At 48.0% G+C, this 25,985-nt stretch overlaps 1 protein-coding gene across 1 annotated transcript in view; it reads right to left on the minus strand.

The window, feature by feature from the left end:
• Positions 1 to 25,985, minus strand: part of NPC1 (NPC intracellular cholesterol transporter 1) — a 45,007-nt gene that overhangs the window by 3,013 nt on the left and 16,009 nt on the right. Inside the window, exons 4-21 of the mRNA XM_040984800.1 lie at positions 25,473 to 25,648; positions 19,789 to 19,956; positions 18,993 to 19,242; positions 16,591 to 16,664; positions 15,719 to 16,089; positions 14,112 to 14,338; positions 11,146 to 11,246; positions 9,781 to 9,883; positions 8,613 to 8,802; positions 8,088 to 8,270; positions 7,315 to 7,429; positions 5,584 to 5,711; positions 5,343 to 5,483; positions 3,592 to 3,681; positions 3,081 to 3,271; positions 2,642 to 2,757; positions 1,955 to 2,084; positions 640 to 840 (exon numbers count right to left, since the gene is read on the minus strand). Of these exons, the coding sequence (XP_040840734.1) occupies positions 640 to 840; positions 1,955 to 2,084; positions 2,642 to 2,757; positions 3,081 to 3,271; positions 3,592 to 3,681; positions 5,343 to 5,483; positions 5,584 to 5,711; positions 7,315 to 7,429; positions 8,088 to 8,270; positions 8,613 to 8,802; positions 9,781 to 9,883; positions 11,146 to 11,246; positions 14,112 to 14,338; positions 15,719 to 16,089; positions 16,591 to 16,664; positions 18,993 to 19,242; positions 19,789 to 19,956; positions 25,473 to 25,648 (2,955 nt within the window). The remainder of the gene's footprint in view (positions 1 to 639; positions 841 to 1,954; positions 2,085 to 2,641; positions 2,758 to 3,080; positions 3,272 to 3,591; positions 3,682 to 5,342; positions 5,484 to 5,583; positions 5,712 to 7,314; positions 7,430 to 8,087; positions 8,271 to 8,612; positions 8,803 to 9,780; positions 9,884 to 11,145; positions 11,247 to 14,111; positions 14,339 to 15,718; positions 16,090 to 16,590; positions 16,665 to 18,992; positions 19,243 to 19,788; positions 19,957 to 25,472; positions 25,649 to 25,985) is intronic.

A 25,985-nucleotide genomic window follows, 5' to 3' on the forward strand; every position in this document is an offset into this window, starting at 1 on the left:
AGAGTGTGCCTAAGGCTAAGATTGCCTGCTTCCAGAGCGGAGGTGCACTTTGCCCCAAGATGGCCCAGGCAGGGAACCTGCTTCCAGTGCTGTGCCAGGCTCAGCAGTAGCCACCTGGCTGCTAGCACGACCTAGGAGGGTTCTGCCAGTGGTCGGAGTGCTGCCACCTCAGAGACTTTGAATCAAGTCCTCATTTCTCCTAGAAAGTACCCTCCCCCAGGCCCCACCAAAGCAAAGTGGCTCTGCCCAGGAGTGGGACACACACTCTGAGGCTCCTCCCACACAGCCCCAGGCTGTCCTTTCACCATGGTTGGGACAGAGGTTACAGACTGCCTGGATACAACATCATTGTTTCTTAGCTCATCCTATTTTCCTGTCACATTGAGTTACACTGTCCTTCAAAAAATAGATTCAAAGAGATGGAAAAAAATCCAGTGAATGGAAAAGTCCACCTAAAAGCACCAGGTTATGTGCTCAGCAGGAGGGGGCACCCATGGGTGGCTGCCAGTCACTGAGGACGCGGGCAGCTCCACCTTCTGTGTCCTGCTGGGGGCTGTTTCCCTGTAGGTCTCCCTTAAGCTGAGTGGGCAGGGCTCAAGTTGCACATCTCCAGCCCTGGTCTAGCAGGCCCAGCTTTACCTGTAAGGGAACACACGCTGGTGACTGCCCTTCAGGCCAATGGTGGCGGTGATGTTACTGGCCACGAGTTTGGCTTTCTTCATGGCGTCAATGAAGTCGGCGGAACTCTGCAGCACTGTGTGGTAGGTCATGAAGTATGTGGCTCCGACAGCAGTGTTGTTGCCCAAGATGTTGACTGCCGTGGCATAAGCAGCATGTCCCCTGGAAGGGACAAGGGGTGTCATTCAGGTCTCCCCCGCGGGGGTCGAGCACTGGATCCTCAGTGAAGCCCCCTGACCCTGGGCATGGAGATGGGACCTCAGAGGACCCCTCAAGGATAAGGACTGTCTCCTTGATAGGGCATAAAGCAGGCAGACCTTGCCCTGGGGCAGTTGCCTTCCCTGCTGGGTCCTGCTCCTAAGCGGATGTGTTCTCCGCGCAGTTCACGCTGCACAGTGTGGCCAACTCTGCACAGTCGCCTCATGCTGGGCAATGCCCCTCATGGGAACAGCACACTCGCTTCAGCTACGCTGCAGGGCCGACGTGGCAGATGGCGATCCCTTCCTCGGCCCTGCAAACCCCTAAACCTAACAGACATGTAGTTTTTGTCTGTTTGCTTGTTTAAGAAGAACAAAGAAAAACAAAGCCCCTGAATCTACCTGAACTTCCTGGAGGTAGGCCAAAGCATTTGGTCTGTAAGCAAAAGCTGAATTAAAAGACCTGGTCCTGTTTCATTTCCAGAGGCAGTCTTCTAACTGGGATGGGACATATCTGACTGCCTGCTATGATTTTGGTCAAATACATCTTCATTTTTCTGAAAAATGGGTGTGCCCAGGGGTTCAGGCATGCCTGCACAGGCACTTGTCAGTCCCAGCAGCCTCCAGGCTGCCTCACAACCAGGCCATGTGGATTCCTGATTGCCTGGTGGACAAGGGAGTGAGCCCATGGCCACCCATACGTGGACCAACCGGCACGAGCTATGGGGCTGGAAGAACCCAAACCTCACAGTGAACTCACATCAGCCAAGCAAGCAAAGCCATGGCAGCCCTGGACACACCAAGCTCCCGCGTATCCCGTGAAGCCAGTGGCTGCAGCTGACCCTGCTCATTTCGTGGCTGGCACAGAGGTCTGTACCCAATTGTGTCTGGGGGCCAGGACACAGAGAAAACTCGAGAAAGATAGGAGGGGAGTTGCTTACAAGGCTGCCTGGGCTTCTGCCTCACAGAGGAGGGACACAGGGAGCTTCAGGGCCAGACACCATCGGGCCCTAGGTCCCCTCAGCCTACCAACCAATCAGTGGAAGTGGTGTTGACCAGAAGTAGCTAGTGGCACTTACCCTTTGCCACACTTGGGGTTCGGGTTGTCAGAGAGGAACATGGGCAGGAATCTCATGAAGTCCTCACCCTGAGGCCGCTGCTTTCCCTCTGGGGTGAGAGGCCTGCAGCGGACGCAGGCAGGGTCAACCACTGGCAGAAACAGAGAGGGCCAGCATTAGAGGAACGGGCCTCCAGAAACGAACACAATAACAACACAACATTAAATAATACAAACAAGGAAAGGAATTATTTATCCTTTTTAAGAAACCTCTACCACTAGCACCTTCTGTGTCTCACTAAACTTGAAACACTTGCATCTCAGCATGTGTCAAGGCTGCCCTCACAGGTATCAGCAGAGCCCAAGGGTTGTGTGCTTTCTCCAGAAAATTCCAGGATGGCCTCACCCTCTCACAAAGCCTTACAGCATCAGTGATAAACTGAGGGAACCCAACTGAAAGAGGCACCTGATATGGTCAGGCATGACAAGAACCACATCTGGCAGCCAGAGCACCTGACGAAGGCCATGTTTAGCCTGCAGGTCTGAGGGGTGCAGAAATGGACATGTGGCCGTTGGCACTGAGATAAGAGTGGTGGTAAGGGGGCTAAGACCACCATGGGCAAATGCATGGCTGCAAACACACGACTTCTAAATGATGATGGTAAGACTTTTCTGAAGACAGGGAGGGATGTGGAAGTGTCCGAGTTACCTGAGGCATTGCAGAACTGCTCTGTGACATTGGAGACTCGGCAGCAAGATGACTGTGGCTTCACCCAGTCGAAATAATCGTCAATCCAAGACGAGGGGGCGAAGCCAATACGTGTGCTGAAAGAAAGCAGGCGGCAGTGACCAACTCACTCCATAGGGAGGACATCTCCTACCTCAGGACCTGCTCAACACCCACCCGACTCCCTGCCAAAGAACTGCAACCTACATGGAATGAGGAAATCTTCAAAGCCTTTGGGGTGTGTTAGGCTTAAAGGTGCAGCCCAGGCAAGCCTAGATTTAAATAGGGTTTGAATAGCTACAACTTTTTCAAAAATGTCTGTATGATCTAGTACATTCTACAGCCAGAAGCTGATGCTGGGGTTGGGCAGAGTTGGAAAGAGCGAGAGAGCGAGCGAGAAAGAGAGAGAGGAGGTACTGACTAGTTGTCCAGCTGGGCTGCGTTAAATATCTGCTGCACGATGGAGTCGTTGTCACAGCCCATGCCGCCGCACACCATGTTCTGCCCCTGCAGGGAGGTGTAGTCGTGCCCTTCCTCCAGGACAAAGTACACAGGAGGCCCAGCGTGCAGGTACTGCCCGAGGGACCTGAAATAGTCCACCACGTAGGAGTCCTGAAAGACAGGCCAAAGAAAGGGAGCATCTCAATGTGCTCATGACAATGCAGATGAACAAACATTACAGGGAATTCAGAGGATGCCAGACTGCCCGGGGTACCAGGGGCGCCCCTGCCCAGTCCCACAACCTCACTAGATGGGTAGCTCCCAGTGGCTAGTGCTGTGGAAGTGTTACGACAGCAGCTGAGTGTTACAACAATCCACATAATGTCAACCCATTTTCTTCTGCATTTCCAAGCAGCACTGGCTTAAAACACCCCCAAGCAGGCTCTGACAACCTTATTCATTGCCAAGCCAAATGAAAGAAAGCATCTTACGTCAGGCATTGAGAGAGACTGATCCAATCCGATTTCCACTTTGTTCAGGACTGCGATACTGAACGAGAGAATACCCACGAACACTGCTATCTGGAAGAGAGGGTATCACGAGATGGTGACTGCCCAGCGTGATGACTGGCCTGGGACAGCAACTCAACCTTGTACACAGTTAAATGACATGCCCAGACAGCAGGCAGTAGTGGTAACTAGAGTCAAGGTTTGTGCATTCAAATCCTACCTTTGCATGTGATTTCAAAGACCTTACAGAAATCACTCAGCCTACCCTAGTTTCTATTTGCTCACCAGGAAAAAAGAAGACTTGTAGAGTCCAAAGGCCTTGGGGATTAGCACCAGCACCCTCGCCTTGCACGTGCTGTGATCTCATATGGGCGCCAGTTCATGTACCAGGAGCCCTGCTTCCAGTCCAGCTTCCGGCCTGTGGCCTGGGAAAGCCCAAAACCTTGGGACCCTGCAGCCGGATGGGAGACCCAGAAGAGGCTCCAGGCTTCAGATCTGCTCAGCTCTAGCCATTGTACTGACTTAGGTAGTGAATCAACAGACGGAAGACCTTTCTGTCTCTCCTCTCTGTATCTCTGACTTTCCAATAATAAATAAATTAATTTTTTAAAAATATACCACTGGTGAAAACTCAGGGGAGGGAACTTGTATCCGCACTTCACTACTCTTCTAGCTCCCTTAGAATCTATACTGCCCTATACTCTGACTGCCCTACTTTGAAATAAACCTTAAAGAAGTGTTGCTTATACCAAAAAACATTTTAGGTCTTTATATCTATTTGCCTTTCCAATATCTTCTGTACATTTTAAAATTTGTATCTTAGGTGTATCTACCTTATTTGAAATGCAGAGGGACAGAACCACGTGCTAGTTACTCCTCCAAATGTGTGCAGTAGTTGACTAGGTCAGACCCAAACCACAAGCCCGGCATTCCAACACAGTCCCCGAAACAGAAGGCTGGAAGCCAAGTTTGTTGCTTTTCAGGCTGGCATCAACAGGTAGCTAAATCAGAAGTGGAGGAGCTGGGACTTGAACCCAGAGACTATGATATGTAATGCAGAGATACCATGCAGTCTGCTCAAAACAAACACCCGAGTAACATATCCAGTCTTCTTGGCTTTTTTATTTTAAATCAAACCCAGCAGCAGCCAGGACCACTACCAGGTCTTGCACTCAGGTATAAAGGAAGTACCTGGGCCTCCCTTTGTTGCCATCCCAGGAGCATTAGCAGGAAGACAGATCAGAAATGGAGTTGCAGGGCTGGTCCAAGTCCTGGATGCCCTACTTCTCATCCAGGTCCCTGCTCTTGGGTCTGGAAAGCAGAGGAAATGGCCAATGTGTTTGGGTCCCTGCTGATGACTTGGGAGACCTGGATGACACACCTGTCGCCCAGATGTGGCCTGGCCTGGCCTAGCCTGGTCACATGGCTATTTGGAGAGGTCACTAATGCGTAGAAGATTTCCTCTCTCTGTCTTCCCTTCTGTGTTTTTAACTATACCTTTCAATAAACAATCTACAACAAAGAAGCATTGTAGCAAGGACTTGAATCAAGTTCTCTGATATGTAGTGATGACATCATGACGACAGCTCAACCTGTGGTGCCGTGACACCTGCCCTTTCTTCCTAGGATACATTCTTTAACCTGGCAGAATTTCCTCCCTCAGCTGTTTCTTAGAAGGCATGTGACAAGCCATTTTGGGGAGAAAAGCGAGAAAACCACAGACAAGCTCATACCACAATGGGTCGCATCCAGTCCTTTAGCAGAAGTGGCGAATAGGAGTTTTTAAAGAAGCGAAACAAGTAACTCTCGGAAGCCTGGATGCTCGTCCCAGCCTCAGCACCCTTGAAGCAGCAGCATATGTCCAGCTGGTTTCTCTGAGGGACAGAGAGGGGCAAAGATCATCCATCACACTCCAGCTGCTCCCTCCACGTCCAGATGCAGGGAAAGGGGCTTACAATCCTGGTAACAACTTACCTCTTGACGCTTGATGTCTAACCCCAGGAGGCTCACAAAGCAGGTGATCTGAAGAAGGAAGTCAATGAAGACTGCCATCCCCGCGAACAGAGAGAAAGTGTGGACGGCAGGCATCGTTGACAGGCCCCCTGTAAGGGAAACAAGTGCTTTTGTTACTGTGATGCTGGATGACCCTGCAGGCTTCAGCGTTCAAGGCCAGGTTCAGACCCAAGGATTCAGAGTAGGGTAATGAGTACAGCAAGATGCAGCAGGCGTGTTGGGCCAGGGCAGACGGGAATGTCTATAAACTCTTTGTCAGAACTGGGCTACTTGGTGATGGTGGGTGGCGGCGTGTTGTGTATGTGAAATGTGGATTTCGGGGTGAGGTCCCAGTGGTCTCTAACCAAGGCATGAATGGAACTTAAACCACGTTCTGGGCATTTTACAGGCTCTTGGGCAGATGCACACACACTAAAACCTGACAGCTGTACCTGCAGGCCATCCCGCCTCCCTTCCATGCTGCCCTCTCTGAAGGGCAGAGCTCCCTGTCCATCATGTTAGCAATGTTAGTCTCCTGGCTGAGTTATGGTACGAAGTGACTTACAGTCAAACACGGGTCTTTATGACACAGCTACTAGGATGAAACTCAAATCGCAAACTAGCAGCCCATGGACCAGCGGGATCCTGTTGGCCCACGCTACTTTAATGCATTTCAGGCTCAAAAACCTTGAGTAGCCAACACACAGTGAACAGGGTCATACTTTACACAAGAATCTAGATTCACAATGTGGGTGGGGGAGGAGGTGATTAAAGTCAGAGCTGGAAGCACTGGGCCGACCACACCTCTGGATGGCGCTTGGCACACCTGGAGTGTGCCACCCAAACCTTGGGGCACTGTGTCAGCTGCTGCCGTCATCACACATGCTTTGTTTTTCTTCTCTCAGACATTAGAAAAGAACTCTGCTGGGCAGCTATGCCCATCAACAGGACCTTGATAAGCAGAGGTTTCCCAAGCACTAGGTTTTGTGAAAATGAGCAATGACACACCGACATGGTATGCACGCATGTTTGGACAGTCCACCACCTCAGTCATTCAACAGCCCACAAAGGACACCCTGTCCATGACCGTGGCCTACAGCTCCTGCTTGCCCCCGGGGCTCTGGCCCAGTCTCCTCCTTGGACACAGATGCCTGTCTCTGCACCGCAGAGGCAGGCAGGCAGCTCCAGGGCCATGGCTCTCTGGTGCTCAGCACACATGAAACACAGAAAGGTGAACTCCTGCCCTAGGCCTGCCTTCTTGTACTGAGGCACGAGAACCTCCTCTCATGAAGGAAGCTGTTTTGGTCTGGGGACCACAACCACCTGCCCACGGAAACCACAGTAGGCAGCGTGTACACCATCCAGTGGAGTTGGGAGCTGCTGCCTAGTGCGTAGCGTTCAGAACTTCTGAACTATGCTAGGAAGCCGCTTCTTAAATGTTATTTGCCGAGGAATTCCAAAGGAGGAAATAGCAGGAAGAGCTGCACGGTCTATCATCCTGAACCCCAACATCAACAGGTTCCTGAAACTTAACAGGATAAAGAAGGTGCTTGCAAAATAACACTAATTTTTCTTGTGCCACTTGGGGATACTTTCCAACCAGGGAGCAAAGCTTAGGAGAGGCAGCATGAAAGGGGCACCCTCAGACATCCAGCCCCCTGCACCCGGCTTAGCACCCTGTAGGGCATACAGCAGAACGTGAGGCATAATTACCTAAGAAAAAGGCCACTGTCTCAGCAAAGGCAGAAAGGAAGATGCTGGGAGCCACTTCTCCTAGGACCCTGCCCAGCTGTTGATCCAGGGTTTCCCCTTGAAGACGTTCATCTCTCTGGAAAATAAATAAATAAAATAAAAGCAACAACACTCTTTATATATGCAAATTTAAAAATAAAGAAAGAAGAGATCGACAAGTGACAATGACTTCCAAGTGCCTAAATTTCAGCCTGGGAATCTACAGGTCTCATTTAAGCTCATGCAGAGCACTTTGGAACCACTGCACTACGGTCCAGGTGAGAAACCCAGGAAAGACTGGACCATGATAATGGACAGGTACCTGACACCATGTAACTCCCACAAGCCTCTGAGCCTTACCTGAGGCAGGGACTGCATGATGCCCGCCAGAGGCCACTGTCTCTATCAGTGGGCTGTGAGTTGAGCTTCTACCTTTTCCACACAGCCTACCTGCCATGCTCTACACTACACTGAGGACTGGTGTGGCAAGGGTCGTTCCCAAAACAGCTTCCAAAAGCCTGGAATAGCCCATCTTGTGCACAGGTAAACCAAAGGTATTAAAACCAAAATCTCACTGTGTCACTATCCCACCAACCAGGAGGGCCAGAGCAAGTCACAGAGCTCAAGGAGTCCCACTGGGGATGGACACGAAGTGCCCCTCGCTGTCCTCATTCACAAGTGTTGAGCTGAACATGGTAGCCAGAAAAACCTGGTGCTGGGATGGAGGCCAGTGCCAGGAGAACACAAACACACACCTGGTAGGTCTGCACCAGAATGAAGATGTTGTCCACCCCGACAGCCAGCACCAGGAACGGGATGACTTCGATCACGATGAGGGTCAAGGGGATCCCAATGTAGCTGAAGATGCCCAAAGAGCAGGCCACTGAGCTCAGCACCATCAGGATGCCTGCAATGCCCAGCGAGACCTTGGAATCCACCTGGGGAGGGGGGGTGAGCAGAGCAGGAAACACCCATCAGCAGAAGGGCATACCTCCATGGAAAACTGTCCAGGTTCTCCCTACGAACATAATTCACATGCTTGTGCTATTAGGTGGTGAAGTGAACAAATGCGAAAAATCTGGATTGTACAAATGAACTTCAATTGAAAAAACTCGTCCTGAAGACAGATGCGGGAAACAAATAATTACACACAACTGAGACATGGGAATTTAAGGCAGTTTTGGACAATGAATTGAGTAGAAGCAAAATTGGACAAAAACAGACTGTGCTAAGCCATTTCCCATGACGCACACACGTGACACACCAGAGGCTGCACCTACCAGAAGCCTGCGGCAGCTTTTGATGTGCCCCAAGGCTAGAGAAATATACAGGAACATGACAGCATAGCTAATGACCACAGTGAAGACATCACTGTTACTTTCGCGGTTTAACTCATCTTCGATGCTGCGTTCAGCAGTGAAAGAGATGGTCAGGTTTGGATTCTCGTAGTTTTTCACAAAATTAATAAACCTGAAGAGTAAGAAAAATCAGATTTTTTCAGTTAAAACTCAGTGACATTTAAGTAAGACATGTCTTCTGAGCTTTTTTGGGGCACAGGCTATTCAGCACATGGGAAGGTGAGACACTCAGGCGGTGATCACGATTCTAGACCCGCACTCTGGCCTTCCTACCACTGAGCACAGGGTCAGAACACATTTGTAAATGCTTCACACTCTTCTAAATGAAGCGTGCTATACAGATGTCTTTTCATAGAAAAAAAAATGAAAAACTTCATTTACAGATTTAATTCAATGTTCATTGGAATCCCTGCTGAATTCTTTGTAGGAAATGATAAGGTGAATCTAAAATTACACGGGATTCCAAGAGGTCCACAACAGTCTGAAAATTGTTTTCAGGGTTGGTGCTGTGCTGTAGCAGACTGTGTCCTGTCTGGGATGTCAGCATCCCATGTAGGCTCTGGTTCAAGTCCTGACTCCTTCAATTCCTATCCAGCTCCCTGCTAGTAGGCTTAGGGGAACAGCAGAGAATGAATGGTTCAAGGGTTTGCACCACCTGCACCATGTGGAAGACACATAAAACTCCTGGCATCAGCCTGGCTTAGCTCTGGTCATTGTGGCCATTTGTGAGGGATCCTCTCTCTCCATCTCTCGCCCACCCTGTTCGTAGCTCGACCTCTGAAATAAATAACTAAATAAATTCTTAAATAAATAACGAAATAAAACCCTTAAAAAATAAACAACTAAGTAAATCCTTAAAAAATAAAAGTGAAAATTAAAAAGTGTTTTAATTCTCTGATTTCTAAACTTCCTGAAAAATTAGTAATCAAAGCCTTGCTTGATACTAGCACAAGGACATACAGACCAAAGGAAAGAAGTCCTGTGTTAGTAACGTAACTGTCTCTAGCCTTCCCAGCACCACCCTGGCTGGCCAGCCGTGCCAGCCTCCCCCATGGCCAGACAGTGTGTGTGGGTCTCAGGAGTGACTCACTCTTTCTCCCAGGCCTGGACCCTCTGCAGCTTCTCTGTATCGTTGTAGTAATTATTGACAGGGAAGGTAATCACGAGGGCAGTGGCATTATTGTAGTTTTGATCTAGACAAGAAAAAAAAAATTGTGACATCAAAAATCAGATTGTAAATGTGCAGATTAGATAAATATGAAGAGACCAACAATCACAACATAGCAAGCTGAGTGACTTCCCGTGGCAGCACAGACCACGTCTCTGATCCCAGGATGAAGCGGCGGCCGCCTGGAGTGCTGTGCAGAGTCAGCGCATGATGAAGACTCCTCTGGAAGTGGGCACCCCTGCCACTCAAGAGAACTAACTGTTTCCTATCCACACAGCATGTGTATGGTAGAAATTTCAGAGAGTAGGAAGGTCTTCAATGGAAAGCTGTTCTTTCCTTGTCCAATCTCTTATCCCAAACTGGGAGCTTCTGTCCTGACACTGCGGCTATCAGAATCTCCCAGGAACTCGCCACGCATGCCCAAACATGCTACTTCTCCCTTCTCACACCAACAGCCACATAAGGTGCTGTACACTGTGTTTGCAGACTTTGCGTCTTAGACACTGCATAGCCCGAGTCCAACACAAGCTTCCTTATTCTTTTTCTGTTCGTGGTATTTTCTGGTATAATTTAACCCTCAATAGTGGAACATTTGTGCAGTTTTTTTTTTTAATTACAAAGAATGGTGTATAAATATATCTATAAAATATGTATTTACAGAATCAATTCTTACAAATATGGTCATTAAATCAAACAACTTGCATTTCTAATGTGGCTAAATTCTTCCAAGCTGCCCTTCCAGAAGCCTGTCCTGTTTCTCAATCCTTTGGTCAAGGGAGATCGACCTGGTGCCAGGGAGGATGTCGGGGACTATGAAGATTCCAGGAAAGAGAACAAAACAAAACAAACAAAACCTGCCTTTCTGAGGCTTACATTTTAGGAGCCAGCTTACGTTTCCACAAGGGTTGGTTCAAGCAAACCCTTAGGCCCTGGCCAATCTGCTAGGGGGAAATGCCTGACTACCTGGAGGGTCTGCACGTGGATGTTCCAGTCCAGGCTCTTCCTTTACAGTCTGTGGATGTGCACGCCTGGCATGCTGCGGGAGATATTCTCAGGCTCTGCCAGCTCCTCTACGGCATGCGTGACCTCAGCAAGCTTAACGCAGCCATTACAAAAAGTTTAACACAGCGCTTATGTCCAGAACAAAACCCAAGGCTAAACAAGATACTACATATTTGGGATTCACGGGTAGGGAATTAACAATCAGCATAAATTACCACGGACAGTGAATGACAGAACAAAGACCACATTATTGGAACAGAACAAGTAAATGCTTCTCTTACTTACCATCATAGCCTCCTAATACAAGCCACGGGAACACTGGACCACCAAATGTGCCCAGACAAGGCTCATGGAGCAAACTGGTATCATTCAGAGAGGTAGGAGCCCTGCCAAAAAGTTTGGAAAACCTCTAATTAGAACAAGACACTGTGGATCTACCCATTTACCCAACATTTAATAAAGTGGACACTGCTCACTGTGGGCCCTGAGTTCCTTTGTTGAGTAACTCAGCACTTGCCTTTGGGGGCTCAGAATTACCAGGCAAGGGGCAGGCAGAAACAGGCCCAGGCCATCAACAGGGGCGTGCACAAAGCTGTGCAGGCCCAGGAAGCAAATGATACGGGGCAAACCACTTCCAATAACAGATTTCACCAGATCTCTAAGCACAAGGGGCATTCCCTATCAAGGAGGATAAGAGGGTCTTCCATTCGATTACACCGAAGGGAGAAGGACAGGAATTGTAAGAAGTCCTGCCTTAGAACCTCAGTCACCCAGGAAGCGGGCTCCTGAGCCAGGGGACAAGCCTGGGAAAGGAGAGGACTCACGGCGGGGAGTAAAGGATTCAGTGACATGCTAACTTGTTAGGATTTTTATACTGGAGGTACTGGGGAATAAGTATCCCTTTCTGGGAAAGGGATGGTGTGAGTTGTTGTACAATGATAACTCAGGTGAAGAAACGGGAAGGAAACAGGTATACATTTGGGGCAGTGGTTAAGCTGCCTAAGGTGGGTAGAGTGGGAAAAGCTGTGGCATGCAACACTGGCACCCCATATTGGAGTACTGCTTTGATTCCTGGCTGTTCTGCTTCTGACCCAGCTGACTGCTAATGCATCTATGAAGGTAGCGGAGGATTACCCAAGTACTGGAACTCTGTCCCCTTTTTAGGAGACCAGGATGGAGGTCCTGGCCTCAGCCTGGCCCAGACCTGAATACTGTAGCCATTTAGGAAGTGAACCAGCAGATGGGAGATACCCTTCTTTATAAATAAATATACCTTTAACAGGGGAAAAAAAAATAAGGGTGCCACTTGGGCTGTTCACATTTCTTGACAGTATGCTGGGTCTGGGTCCGAGCTCCTCCTTTTCCCACCCAGCTTTGTGCCAACAGAGTTCATGCCAATCAGTCTGTAAACACAGACCAAGTTCCTCTCCTGACTTGGCTGGGCTCAGGCTTAGCTATTTAGGGCATTTGAGGAGTGACGCAGTACATGGAAGACATCTGTCCCAGTCTGTCTCTCAAATGAAATAAAAGAAAAAAAAAAAAAAGAGGAAGGAGCGCGATCTGAAGTCTGTGCAATGGTGCAACAGGAGACTCCAGGCAGAGGAGTCTTGCAGAGGGAAGCAGCACCCAAGAGCAGATCACCCACAGAGCTGTTATGGGTGCTTGGGAGGGCTCCTGCATGAAGCCGCCTTCAGAGCTTCAGGAGAGGGGCCCAGGTGTTGGCGGTCTGGAACCTGCAGCCAAAGGCCGAGTCCAAGTGACAACCCAAGTCAGCCTCCCTGTGACAGCCTAGAGAGGTCAGCAGAGGTTAAGATCCACCAGGACGACACTAGGTCCATGAGGAGGAGGAGCACTGCAGGACAAAGCTGCATGTCTGAGAACTGGCAGACATTGATGGGAGTAAATGACATGGTAGGACTGCAATGGGGTGGGGCTGGACCAGGCTCCGGGTACTACAGTGAGAAGGCGAGGAAACAGCAGAGCTGGAGACAGGTCCAAGATCACAAGACCATAGCACTGTGACTGCATGTCAAGTACAACTAAATTATTTGGCTTCAGTTCCCCTGTGGCTCCCAGGTACTGTCTACCCTCTCAAGACGCTGGTCTATGAGACAGACAGGCATTTGGCCTAACATGTGGGGAACCTGCCACACACATTAGAGTTCCTACACTTGAAACCCAATTCGAGCTTCCTACTAACACACACTCTGGGAGGTCGCAGGTACTGGCTCAAGTACGTGGGTCTCTGTGGGAGAGCTGAACTGAATCTCTGACTCCTGCTTTGGCCTGGTCCAGCCCCAGAGGCTGTGGGCACTGGAGGAGTGAACCAATAGATAGAAGATACCTTCCTAATCAAATAAAATAGAACAATGATGAGTATAACTCATGGTTTTAGCAGTGACACCCCTGAACTGGAGTGAAAGTGCCCGAGCTGCCTGAAGTCACAGTTGAGCAGCGCAGAGGCCTCACAGTCACGGGAGTCCCCAGAACCAGAGGCCAGAGAGCTTGGCTCTTGAGATGTGCTCAGTTGAGCAATGCACTCAAGAACAACAAGGAATCACTTCTCTGTTTGCAGGAAGAACAAATAGCCACTGTGGCTTTTCAAACGAGCAAAACACTGTCCCCAGGTCAGATCCAAAACATTTAGGGGCAGCACACCCATTGTGTTACGCCCCTATTCCCACCATGGGCACAACTCTGAATATCTCCCTGCAGGCTGCCCAGCCAGAAACACTGAGGGAGGAGGCAGCAGGGCCTGCCCTCTGCCGACCTGTTACCACCGCTTCAGGGGAGCAGACTGTGTGTTAGACTGAAGGTAATATTTGAAAGATGAGAAAAATCATAATAGGGTTCTTTCTCTAACTCTTGGGGTGAATTATATGAAACTGAGTGTTACCAGTTCAGGTAGGAGCCAAGAGGTGAGAAGAATCTGCTCTCCTGGACTTCACACCACAGAACCTTCCACCCCACAGTCTTTGCACTTGCTGCGTGCTCTGCTTGGCACACTTATCCCTGGAACGTCCACAGGTTCCTTCTTTTTCTTTCCCCTTTCTCCACTCTAAAGTAACATATCCACTCTGTCCCTCTCTAATATGAGCACATATATTTGCTCATTGTCTGTCTCCCTCTACTAGGATGTAAGCATGGCAGCGCAGGCCAGGTTCCGTTTGCTCACTGCTAGACCTCTAAGTACCATGGGTAATGGAAACAACAGCAGGTGTCCGCATGTGGGCAGGCCCCTTGCCACTCACCGGACACAGTACAGAAAGTGCGTGTGGTAATCAGCATACACAAAGAAGTCGTCCCCTTTTGTGTTGTCCAGCACAGAATGGCTGTTCTGGAAGTAGTTTAACACACTCAGGATGGTGCAGTTCTTGTTGTATGGAGCGAGAGGGGCCAAGCAGATGTCTTGGAGAGTCACCGTCTCATTGTTATAAAATGCAGTAATGTTCTCAATGGCTGTCTGTAAGTCAAGAACCTGAAAAGCAATATTAAAAGTGAGCAAACTCAAAGGCGCCAGGCTTTGCTCGGGTACTACCTGAGCAGCAGCGCCCCAAGTGGTGAGAAGTCAAAGAGCTCCAGGATAACTTCAGAAATCGAGACCCACGGAAGCCCCGTTCCTCCTGTACAACGCTGCGGTGCAACTTAGGTACATGTTTTCACATACTTCCAACCATCTCTGGATAATTCTTAAAACCCAGTACAGGACCTGGCGTGATAACGTAGTGGTTAAAGTCCTTGCCTTGCATGTGCCAGGATCCCATATGGTCGCTGGTTTTAATCCCAATGACCCTGCTTCCAATCCAGCTCCCTGCCTGTGGCCTAGGAAAGCAGTAAAGGATGGCGCAAAGCATTGGGACCCTACATCCACGTGGGAGACCCGAAAGAGCTCCTGGCTCCTGGCTTCAGATCGGCTCAGCTCCAGCCATTGTGGTTACTTGGGGAGTGAATCATCAGATGGAAGATCTTCCTGTCTGTCTATCCTCCTCTCTGTATATCTGCCTTTCCAATAAAAATAAATAAATCTTAAAAATCAAAACAAAACAAAACAGCACAATGCAAATGCCATGGAAATAATTATTTGCTGTCTATATTTGCTGTCTATGGATGCAGTGTCTGTGGGTATGTAGGGCTGACTGTATTTGGGGAAAATGTGCTCTAAGCTAGGGGAGGGCATAAAGGCACAGCACAGTAAAATACCGGAAACTGGGGGGGAAGATCCTGTCTAGGAGCTTCTAAGACAAGCAGGGAGCACTGACCACACAGCCCCCTCCTCGTTTCTCCAGCAGTAATCAGCAAAATGCACAGCAAGGTGCCTGGACTTGCTGGTACCCCAGGTTAACAGCACACCTTCCAGCACCTTGCTGTGTGCTGAGCCACTGACAGACTCATGTCCTCCCTAACAGAGGACACACTCCTGGAGGTCAAGGGCCATGCAGGGCATCTACTGTAGTGAGCTGGGGCAAAGCAGCAGTCTCTGAGTGAATACGTCCACTAAAGGCAAGAGCTGAGGTGGTCTCCGCACAGGGTCTGCTCTCCAGGGAGAGTACGACAGGCACAGTAATAGAAACCTCAGGCGCTTTTATAAAACACTCATGGATCTCATCCCACCTGGAGGCCAGGAGCTCATGCTTGGGTCAGGATGAGCTCATTACTATGTGATTGACTGGAAACTGGTCTCTTCACCAGGCCTTGAGGTGGAGTAAAAGGCTTGCTCCCTTTAGGTCCTTGCATGTCATTTTCAGCTAGCCGGAAAATTTGGTGTTTTTATTATACCTTGACATTCAGCACAAATCCACATCAAGTGAAACTGGTCAACCACCAGGTCACCCAGGATGACTTTTTTTGTATAGATTACCTGGTGCAAAATCTGTTTGTCGAGTGGTGGTCCAAAAGGCACATCAGCGCCCGAGGGGTATGGCTGATAGATGTGCTTGTCAGTGTGGGGGGCCCGGATGATGAGCTGCTCGGTTCGGAAGAAAGGCCCAAAGTGTGCATCAAAGTACTCTTTCTCCAGGCGGGCCTGGCTATTGGGGGCCGACCACAGCTGGACTGGGTTGGTGGTGACCTGGACATACAACAGGCCCGAAGAACATGCAGCGATGAAGACAAGCGAGAGGAAGATGACGCAGCCAGGGTTTCGGACACAGAAGGCTCCCCAGCGAGTGAACAGTCGCCTCAAAAAGCCGTCAAATGCTGCACCCAGCAGGTCACAGCAGGACGCCTCCCCTGGAAGGGTGGGAGAGGAAGGGAGGGTGGAGGTTAAGAGCCAAGCCATCCCTGAAAGTTGGAACAGGGAAACCATTAGCTACTGAGGCACGTGCCAGGAGCTGAGCCCACCTGCAGACACACCCGGACCCGCCTCCCCATTCTTGGCTGGGGCTCTACTCAGCAAGACCACACTCTGTGGCTGCCCACCATAAAACTTGCTCCGGCCTCACAGAGGAGCCTCTGAGAAGCAGAGCTCTCTGTCACCTGCCCAGCCAGGTAAACTCCCTGGCCCTGCCGCATTGCCCCTGCAATGCCCCTGCGGCTCTTATCACAATCCCTGGTTATCTGAGTGCTGTCATTAATGACTCTGAGCTGTGCTGCAAAGGCAATGGGCATGTCTACCATGATCACAGCTGTATCCTTGGAACTGCCTCACCCAGAACAAGGACGTAAACACTGGCTGGGTAAGAGAAGGCTCTTGGGCCAAGGCTACTATTGTTTCTGGAAAAATACGCCTACCTTTGTCGCTGGCATTAACAGAGAAAGCTATGTTGCTATCAATAGGCGTGTACTCGGACACAAAGTACCGTTTTCTGCAAAATAAAAGCACAAGAGTGGCATTAGTGGGCTTTGGCACAGTGAGGCTGTGACATCCCTACAATGCCATTAACATCTCCTCAAGTCTTTCTCCTCTCCACCTGTTACTTTCATTCCCCCTACATTTTCTTGCTCTGGATGTCTCTGCCCATCACCTTCAAGAGACCTCACTGGCATTTAAAACTGTGAGGTCCCTTTAAAAACACACTATCCTCGCCATCAGCAACAGGCACCTGGTGTGCCTGCACCTTGCATCCTGACACCGTGCTGCAGTGGAGGGAGGGGTGCTTCTCGCCAACAAGCCTGGTCCTTGGGCAAGTCTGGGCTACAGCATGGAAAGGGCCACGGGGGTCAAATGGAAGGGACTGCAGACCAAGCTGGAAATACCGGCACAAGAAAACAAATGCTGGGATTGGACAGAGCCCACAAAATAAATAAAAGGCTCATGATTAAATAACAGAACAAACACAAGCATGAGGGAGAACGGGGAGCCCCTAGTCCAGCACTCTGCATGGTAAACAGAGACTCGGCACACCTCCATGGGGCCAACAGCACAGTAAACGCTGCAGAGAGGGGCTGCCATGATGCTGCAATCCGTGGGTGATGCTTTGAGGAGGAACCAAAGTCTGGCACAGTCTCAAAACATCCTTTCTCAAAATATTTAACTACAAAGGGAAAATCACAGAGGAGGCTCTGGGCTCTTGGCTTCAGATCGGCTCAGCTCCAGCCATTGTGGACACTTGAGGAATGAATCAATGGATGGAAGATCTTCTGTCTCTCCTCCTCTCTGTATATCTGACTTTCCAATAAAAAATAAAAAAATCTTGGGCCTGGCGGTGTGGTCTAGTGGCTAAGAGTCCTTGCCTTGAACGCTCCGGGATCCCATATGGGTGCCAGTTCTAAGCCCGGCAGCTCCACTTTCCATCCAACTCCCTGCTTGTGGCCTGGGAAAGCAGTCAAGGACAGCCCAAAGCCTTCAGACTCTGCACCCATGTGGGAGACCTGGAAAAAGTTCCTGGATCCTGGCTTCGGATCAGCACAGCACCAGCCATTACGGTCACTTGGGGAGTGAATCATTGGATGGAAGATCTTCCTCTCTGTCTCTCTTCCTCTCTTTGTATATGTATATCTGACTTTCTAATAAAAACAAAAAAATAATTCTTTTAAAAAATTAAAAATAAAATCTTAAAAAAAAAAAGTTAACATCACAACAGAGAAACCCAGCATAATCCACAGGGTCATGGTTAGTTGCCAGTAAGGACATACTCTACCACCAAGAACATGGTGCTGTGATGCACTAAGACATAACAGCACATCTGGGATGTCTTTGCCAGAACACAGGAGGAAGCCCAGCTGAAGGACAGGCTGCACAACAACTGATGGGACTCATCAGGGGAGCAACGGCCATAAGAGAAGGGACTGAGGAACAGCCACAGCTTGCGGGGCGGAAGAACTGGAAGTGATTATGCATGGGCCTGAACAGAAAAAGAGCATCAGAGGAAAAACTGGGGATGGCTGAATCAAGGTTGTGGTTCAGCAAATACACCACTGCTTTTTTCACGGTTTTCATAAATGCACTATGAACTCTGCAAGGTGTTATATTACATGAAGATGGCGAAGGAGAGACACAAATTCCATCATTTTGGCAACTTTTTAGTAAATCCAAGATTCCAAAGTTTTTTTTTTTTTTTAAACAATACTGGGGCCAGCGCCATAGCACGGTACGCTGAACTTCAGCTGGCGTCCCAGCAACATCCCATAGGGGCGCCAGTTAGTGTTCTGGCTGCTCCATTTCAGATCCAGCTCCCTGCTTATGGCTGGGGAAAGCAATAGAAGATGGCACAAGCCCTTGGGTGCCTGCACCCACGTGGGAGACCCCGAGGAAGCTCCTGGCTCTTGGCTTCGGCTCGCCTCTGCTCCGGCTGTTGCAGTTATTTGGGGAGTGAACCGGCAGACGGATGATCTCTCTCTGTCTTTCTTCTCTTTGTAGTTCTGCCTTTCAAACAAACAAACAAACAAACAAAATACAAACCTACTGTCCTAAACAAAAGGCAAGTATGTAAAAGGGCTAGAATATTATGTTCAATGAGATTTGAGTCGGATGTGATCAAGGAAGCACGACTGGGTGGGTAACACACTAACTTCACGTGTTTAAATCTGCACAAGCCTCGACTGCTTACAGTCGAGCTACAGGACAATGTGATCGGTTGGATGAGGGTATGTTTCTTGCTCTAATTAGCCAATAATCTGCCCAGTGAAATCTAAAAGGGTCACACCAGGATAACCTGGCTCTTCTTTGGTCCTGGACAAATAAAACTGCTTACCTGTAGCACCACACAGCGAAAAACATTCCAAAAAACACAAACAAGAACGCCATGTAGGTGATCCACATGATGACATACATGGCGTCCAGACCCCAGATCCTCCAGGGCACGGGAGGCGGTGGGGGCTGGGGCTTGGGGCCACACATGGCAGAGCAGTCCTGGCAGCTGCAGGGTGCCGTGACTTCATCCACCGCCTCATTGCAGCCTTTGGTGGCATTATTCATGGGCTCCATGCCGGAGACCGGGAGATCTGCAGGAAACAATTCAGGGGAGAGCTCAGTAAACATATTAACACCTTCGTATTAAAGTACACAAAAGCCCAACACCAGCCCTGTGGAACACAGCCCAGGAGGAGGAGAGAGGGGGTGGCAGCTTTTGTTCTGTTGTTTTGCTGCTTCATCCTGTGATGACTCTTGAGTAAGATTTTGTTGCTGTTACCAGGTATATTATACACCAAAGAAAACCTTCCATCTTCAGCTACATCTCACCTCCACTCTAAGGAGTGAGGCTAGTACTGAGATCTGAAAAGGCTTCTTCCAGCCATAAAAATAAATCAGTAAAATAAAACCTACCCCCATCTTATTCTCTGAATTTTACAGAAAATCGTAAGACAACTCTGCATTCCTCCCTTCCCACTCGCAGCCCTCCTTCAATTAACCAAAGCAGGCTACGTGTTCTTAGTGGCCTCTCTCAGGAGACACCCAAGGGACCAGGCATCTGGATTCAGCTTCCTGCTGCAGACAACGATGCCTTTGGCTTAAAAATATCACAAACTCAATCTGGAAGGTATGCCTACCTGAAAAAATGGGAGTGATGGTAAATGGCGCCTGTCCGTTGTCCTTATTGAACATGTACTGGATCCAGTTGGTGGCATTGCAGGCACTGGCGTCCTTCCCACACAGGAGGCCCAGGGCCTTGTCATTACTTGAGGGGGCCTCTACATCCCGGCAGGCGTTGTACATGGCTAGGAGAAAAAGGCCAAAGGGAAGAGATGGAGACACTGCTTGCATCGATTCAGAAGCCTGCTTTAATTCACCGGGCCAGCCCTTTTGCAAAGCCCTTTGCCCAGGAAGGGCAAACTCCCTAAGCACTGCTGTCACACGGTGGGCAGTGAACACTCTGTCCAGAGGGGAGTCTTTCCCCTGCACTGGCCTGTGGCTCTGTGCACCATGGGCCAGGTCACATGTCAAAGTCAGGACCTCAAGTAGTTCAAGACGCCTGCCCCCAATGCTTTGAAAAACACCCTAGGGTTCAGGAATGAGACACCAGAACCTCAGGCTGCTTTGGGCGATGACACAGGTTCCAGAAAACCTCTGCAGAAAGAAACTTAGCAGGGGAAGCCTGGGGCTTGCAGAGAAAACTGGCTGTATTGTATGGACTGTGCGTGAATGAACCAAGCACTGCTCCTCCGTGGTTTAACTTTAGTAACACGGTGACAGCAAATCTCCTCAGGGTCACAGCAGTGACACTAAGTACAGGAGAAAGCGGTGGGAACGTGTCCCGACCCAGCTGCTTCCAGGCACTCACTCCAGCTTGTAAGCATCTGCCCAGGAGCTCTCTCCTGAAACTTCAGACACTCATGCATGCAGTCCGTTTCGCCCACCCTCCTAGAAGGCAGGTTAGCTGGGCAGACAGTCGCTGAACACTGAATATATGTATTACCCCACTGCTTTCTGCTCTCAGTCTTGGAGGCTAAGAAAGCCTCCAGTTCTCTGTCTTTTCAAGTTGATTCCCATTTTTATATCAGCCATAATATGGGCTTTTTCTAAGCTATAGATTCCATTTCGTAAGATAGCTTTATTGAGATGTAATTCACATATAATTTATCCACTTAAAGTATACGATCCAGTGGATTTTAACACATACATAAATATGTGCAGCCATCACCACAGACTTTGAAAATGAATACATGAATTTGCAATTTTAGGACATTTGCAGTGGCTCAGAAAGAAACCCTGGACTACCTAGCCATAGTCCCAACTGCCCTGGCTTCCATAGCACTGACAAGCATACATCTCTCATATGTACATCAATAGGCTTCCTCTATTTGGGACATCTGATCTGAATGGAGTCATAACATTCAGCCTACATTCGGTCTTTGTGGCTGGCTTCCCACAGGCAGTATCAGTCTTCAAGGGTTAGTGTGTTAGTACTCTACTTTTCCCCACTAAGATTTTTATTTATTTGAAGACAAAGCAACAGAGTCAGAGACAGACCTTCCGGCTGCTGGTTCACTGCTCAAAAGGCCCTAGCCAGGTCTGGGCTAGGCTGAAGGTAGGAAGCAGGAACTCCATTTAAGTCTACCTTGGGGGCAGGAACCCAAGCACTTGGGTCATTATTTGCTACCGGGATCAGAAGTAAGCTAGTAGGGATTCTGGCTTTGTAAACCATGGTTTTACTCACTGTGCCACATCATATTGACACACTAAATACTGCCTACCTATATATCAGTCAATGTTCATCTGGGCTGTTTTTAATATTTGGCTACTAGTAGTAACATGGTTATGAATAGCTGGATATATTTTATGTGACCCTTTGCTTGTACTTCTCAAATTAATGTAATTTCTGGTTCATTTGGTAACTGTATTTTAATGTTTTCAGAAGTTGCCAACTGTGTCCCAAAGTGGCTGCACCATTTTACATCCCCACCAACAGTTAATGAGGTTCCAATCTCTACACAGCCTTGTGAATGTTCGTTCCCTGGGCATTTTGACTCTAACCACTCTGGTCAGTTTGAAATGGCAACCCACTGTGGTCCTGATCTGCATTTCCTTGAGGATTAGTAATGTTGAACATCTTTCCAAGAGTTTATGAATCATTTAGACACCTTCCCTGGGGAAAATACACACATTCTATGCTTATTTTAAACTGGGTTGTCTATTTACTTGTTGAGTTGTAAGAGTTTTTAATATATTTCAAATACAAGTCCCTTTTAGAATATGTAATTTGTGAATATTTTCTTATTTTTCCTGTATAGGGTCCTTTGGAGCACAGCTTACTCTTTTCAAAAAGATACTTATCTGAAAGGCAGGGTGATATGAGAAAGTCAGGTAATGAGACCATCTGTGCCCTAGTTCTCTCTCCAAATGCCCATATCAGCCAGGAACCAGGAACTCCATCACAGTCACCCACAGAGATGGCAAGGACTCAAGTATTTCAGCTGTCCCCGAGGGTGATTGGCAGGAAGGTGAGTGAAAGCACAGAGCAGCCGGGACTTAAAGCAGTCACTCTGAGACAGGACCTGACCCTCTTAAGCAAGGCTCAGCCCTACTGTGCCACAGTGCCTGCCAAGTTGTGTTGTAGTTCATTTTACTGGCGCCCAGATTGTCTTCATTTTGTTGTTGTTGTTGCTCATGCTTTTCTTTTTAAATCCATTGCCAAACAGAAGTTCATGAAGACTTTCCCTTAATTTCCCTCTAAGTCTTTTATAGTTTTACATTTCTTTTTTTTTTTTTAAAGATTTATTTTTATTATTTTTGTATTGGAAAGGCGGATATACAGAGAGGAGAGATAGAGAGGAAGATCTTCCGTCCTGATGATTCACTCCCCAAGTAAGCGCAACGGCTGATGCTATGCCAATCCGAAGCCAGGAGCCTCCTCCGGGTCTCCCACGCGGGTGCAGGGTCCCAAAGCTTTGGGCCGTCCTCTACTGCTCTCCCGGGCCACAAGCAGGGAGCTGGAAGGGAAGCGGGGCTGCCGGGATAGAACCGGCGCCCATATGGGATCCCGGGCGTGCAAGGCGAGGACCTTAACCACTTGCGCCACCGCGCCGGGCCCGAGTTTTACATTTCTCTTTAATCCATTCAAAAATATTTTCATATAATTTGAAAGGCAAAGAGAGAGAAAAAGAGAATTCCTGTCTGTTCATTATCTAAATACCTCTACAACAGGCATGGCTGGGCCAGGCAGAGGCCAGCAAGCTCAGAATTCAATTCAGATCTTCCCATAGGTGGAAGAGGGAACCCAAGATCTTGAGTGCTCATCTACTGCCTCCCAGGGTGCCTATGAACAGGGAGGGATATAAAATGGGGAGAGACCAGGATGAAATCAAGGCACTCTGGCATGGGGTTTGGGTATCTATGTATCACAAGTAGTACCTTAATTGTTGTGCTAAGCCTAACCCCTTTGTTCTGCTTCAAATTGATTTTAAAATTTATTTTTATTTCAAAGGCAGAGTTAGAAAGAAGAAAGACAGATCTTGCATCTACTGGTTCATTACTCAAATGGCCACAATGATGGGAGCCAGGCCAGTCTAAAGCCAGGAGCCTGGAGCTTTTTCCAGGTCTTCCATGTGAGTGGGCCATCCTTCACTGCCTTCCCAGGCAATCAGCAGGGAGCTGGATTGGAAGCGGACCATTGGGACTTGAACTGGCACTCACATGAGATGCTGGCATGGCAGGCAAAGCTTAGTCTATGATGTTATAGCTGATTTTCGTATATGGTGTGAAGTATATCCACGTTTTCATGTGGACATATTTTCAACTCATTTAGGTAAATATCAAGAAACATAATTCCTGGATCAAATATTATTATGCTCAGTTTTGTAAGAAACTGTCAAATTGTCCTTCCAAGCGGTTGTGGCATTCTCCATTCTCACCGGCAATGAAAGTTGCTCTTACTCCATATATCCCTGTCTGTCCTGGAGTCTAATGACAAATGATGTTGAGCATCACTTTTTTTTATTCAAAGATCCATCTATTTATTTTGAAGGTCAGAGTTATAGACAGAGAGATTGTTTATCCATTGATTTGATCCCTAGATGGCCAATCAGTTAGGGGTAGGCCAGGCAGGCAGAGAAGAGCCAAGCACTCCAACAGCATCTCCCACATGGGTGGCCAGGTCCAAATATGTGCAAGATCTGCTGCCCTACTCAGTCCACCAGCAAAAAGCTGGATCAAAACTGGAAGAGCTGGGACACAAACAGGCACCAACATGGCATGACAGTGTTGCAGGAGGCAGCTCTATTTGCTGTGCCATAACTCCAGGCCATGAACATCTTCTCACAGACTTATTTACCATTTGAATGCTATTTCTAGTGAAATATCTATTCAGGTTTTGTGCTCATTTTTCACCCAAACTTTTTGCTTTCTTTTGCTTCATCTTCAGTCTATCATACATTTCGGATAACATTCCTTAGTCAAGTATGGTTTTTGCAAGTATATTCTTTCAGTCTATGACTTATCTTCTCATTCTTAGGATGTCTCTCATTTTTCACAATCCTGAAAGTGCTACAACAGATGTTGCTATATGCGTCTTCCTGTACAAACATATTAAGAGTCCCTCTCAGCAAAGTCCTCCACAAGAGGAATTTCTGGGTTGAGGGTGTATTTACCTTCAACTTTACAAGGTATTGAAAAGTTGGTTTTCAAATACTTGTACACAGTCCTGGTTGCCAGGAGCACAGTACACCAGCACTCCTATTGTTCTACACTCTCGGTAATAGCTGGAATTGACCAATTTCTTAACTTGTGCCAAGGTATTAATAAGGAATGTGCGTCACTGTTTTGAAAGTTGCATTTCACTGACTGTTTCAGATATGGATTGCTTATATTCATGAATATCTTCTTATTCCTGCTTTTCCTCTCCTGTTCATAAATTCTTCCTCATTTCAATGTTAGACATTTTGTACATTTTAAACATTGTGAAAATTAAAGTTTTTAATCTAGTCCCTTGCTAGTGCACGTAAAAATAAAAATTTGATGTACTCAATCAACTTTATCACCTTGATTATTGGCCATCTTCCACTTTAACTCAGTAACTTGTAACCACACACCCCTCATATACCGGCCTTCTAGATAGGCATGCTTCTGCTTTTGGGCAGATCTGTCAGGGTGGCTCTTCTTCTTCTGCTTTTGGGCAGATCTGTCAGGGTGGCACATCTTCTACAAGACTGATCCCGAGGCACTATCGCTCTAAGAGGCAGTGATTTTGTTGGATCCCTAAGTCTATTAGTTGTAGGTTGTTCTCGGACACTTCCTTTTCTTTGGTTTTGTCTAACGTGCTTTATACCAACTGCTATTTCTGTCACCGTACTAGCGGGTTCTGATCTGGTCGATTTTTCTCTGGAGTTCTCTACTCGTTCAGGCATCTTTTCTCTTAGCTATTTTTAACAGAGGACCTCCTTTAGACAGTCTAGTGTTTTCCAGGTGCTTGGGGCCATGTCCCCTCTGTGCTCCTTCCCTTCCCTTATGAAGATTTGACCCATTTCCAAGCCTTCCTCACTCCCTCTCCTCCCATCAGCCAGCTTTCAACTCCTCTCCTGAATCCACTGACGACTACTAGAAAGAACCAAAGTCCCAATGTCTGCTAAAATTTACAGAAGTGAACTTAAAAGTCAGGAAGGGACTGAGCAAACACTCCAGAAATAGCTACATTGTTTGTAGCTCCAGTCTTAGCACCAACTTTCACTTCACCACCACAGGGACTAAAAACTGTGATTGAAATGAACTTGATCCACTATGTTGGTGCCAGCTTGCTTACCGTCAGCAAATCTCTGTCCGATGTAGTACTGTAACTCCTTTACGTTGGTCTTGGTCTGGTTTGTGGCAGGGTCAACATACTCTTCAGTAGCTGTAACATTCAGAAACTGACTCTGCCGAGGACTGCATGTCAGCTCACAAAATAGGTTCATTAGGTTATAGAAACAGGATGGACACCTAAAGAAAACACAGAGTACACTCTGAATAATAGGGCCAGTGAAAAAGCAACTTAAAGAACATCTAAAATTCATTAAGGTAACAAATCGATTATGAGCATCTGTCAAGCCCAGCAGTTCTAAACCTTAAGCCTCATTTTCAAACACCTATCTCTAAAAACTCCTTAATTACTACCTGCAGTGTGTTCAGTTGTGATTTCAAAAAAACGGTAGGGGGGGGGAGAGAGGAAGATGTTCTTTAGAATCCTGCACTGCGTAATTTAGTGACAAATGCTTGCTTTGCCCTACCCAGGGCCACAGTTTCTTTGAGGAGCACCATGGTGACAACTCTAAGGAAA

The sequence above is a fragment of the Ochotona curzoniae genome, unplaced genomic scaffold (assembly GCF_017591425.1).
Source record: "Ochotona curzoniae isolate NIBS_2020 unplaced genomic scaffold, NIBS_Ocur_1.0 contig_43, whole genome shotgun sequence".
NCBI classification, from domain to species: Eukaryota; Metazoa; Chordata; class Mammalia; order Lagomorpha; family Ochotonidae; genus Ochotona; species Ochotona curzoniae.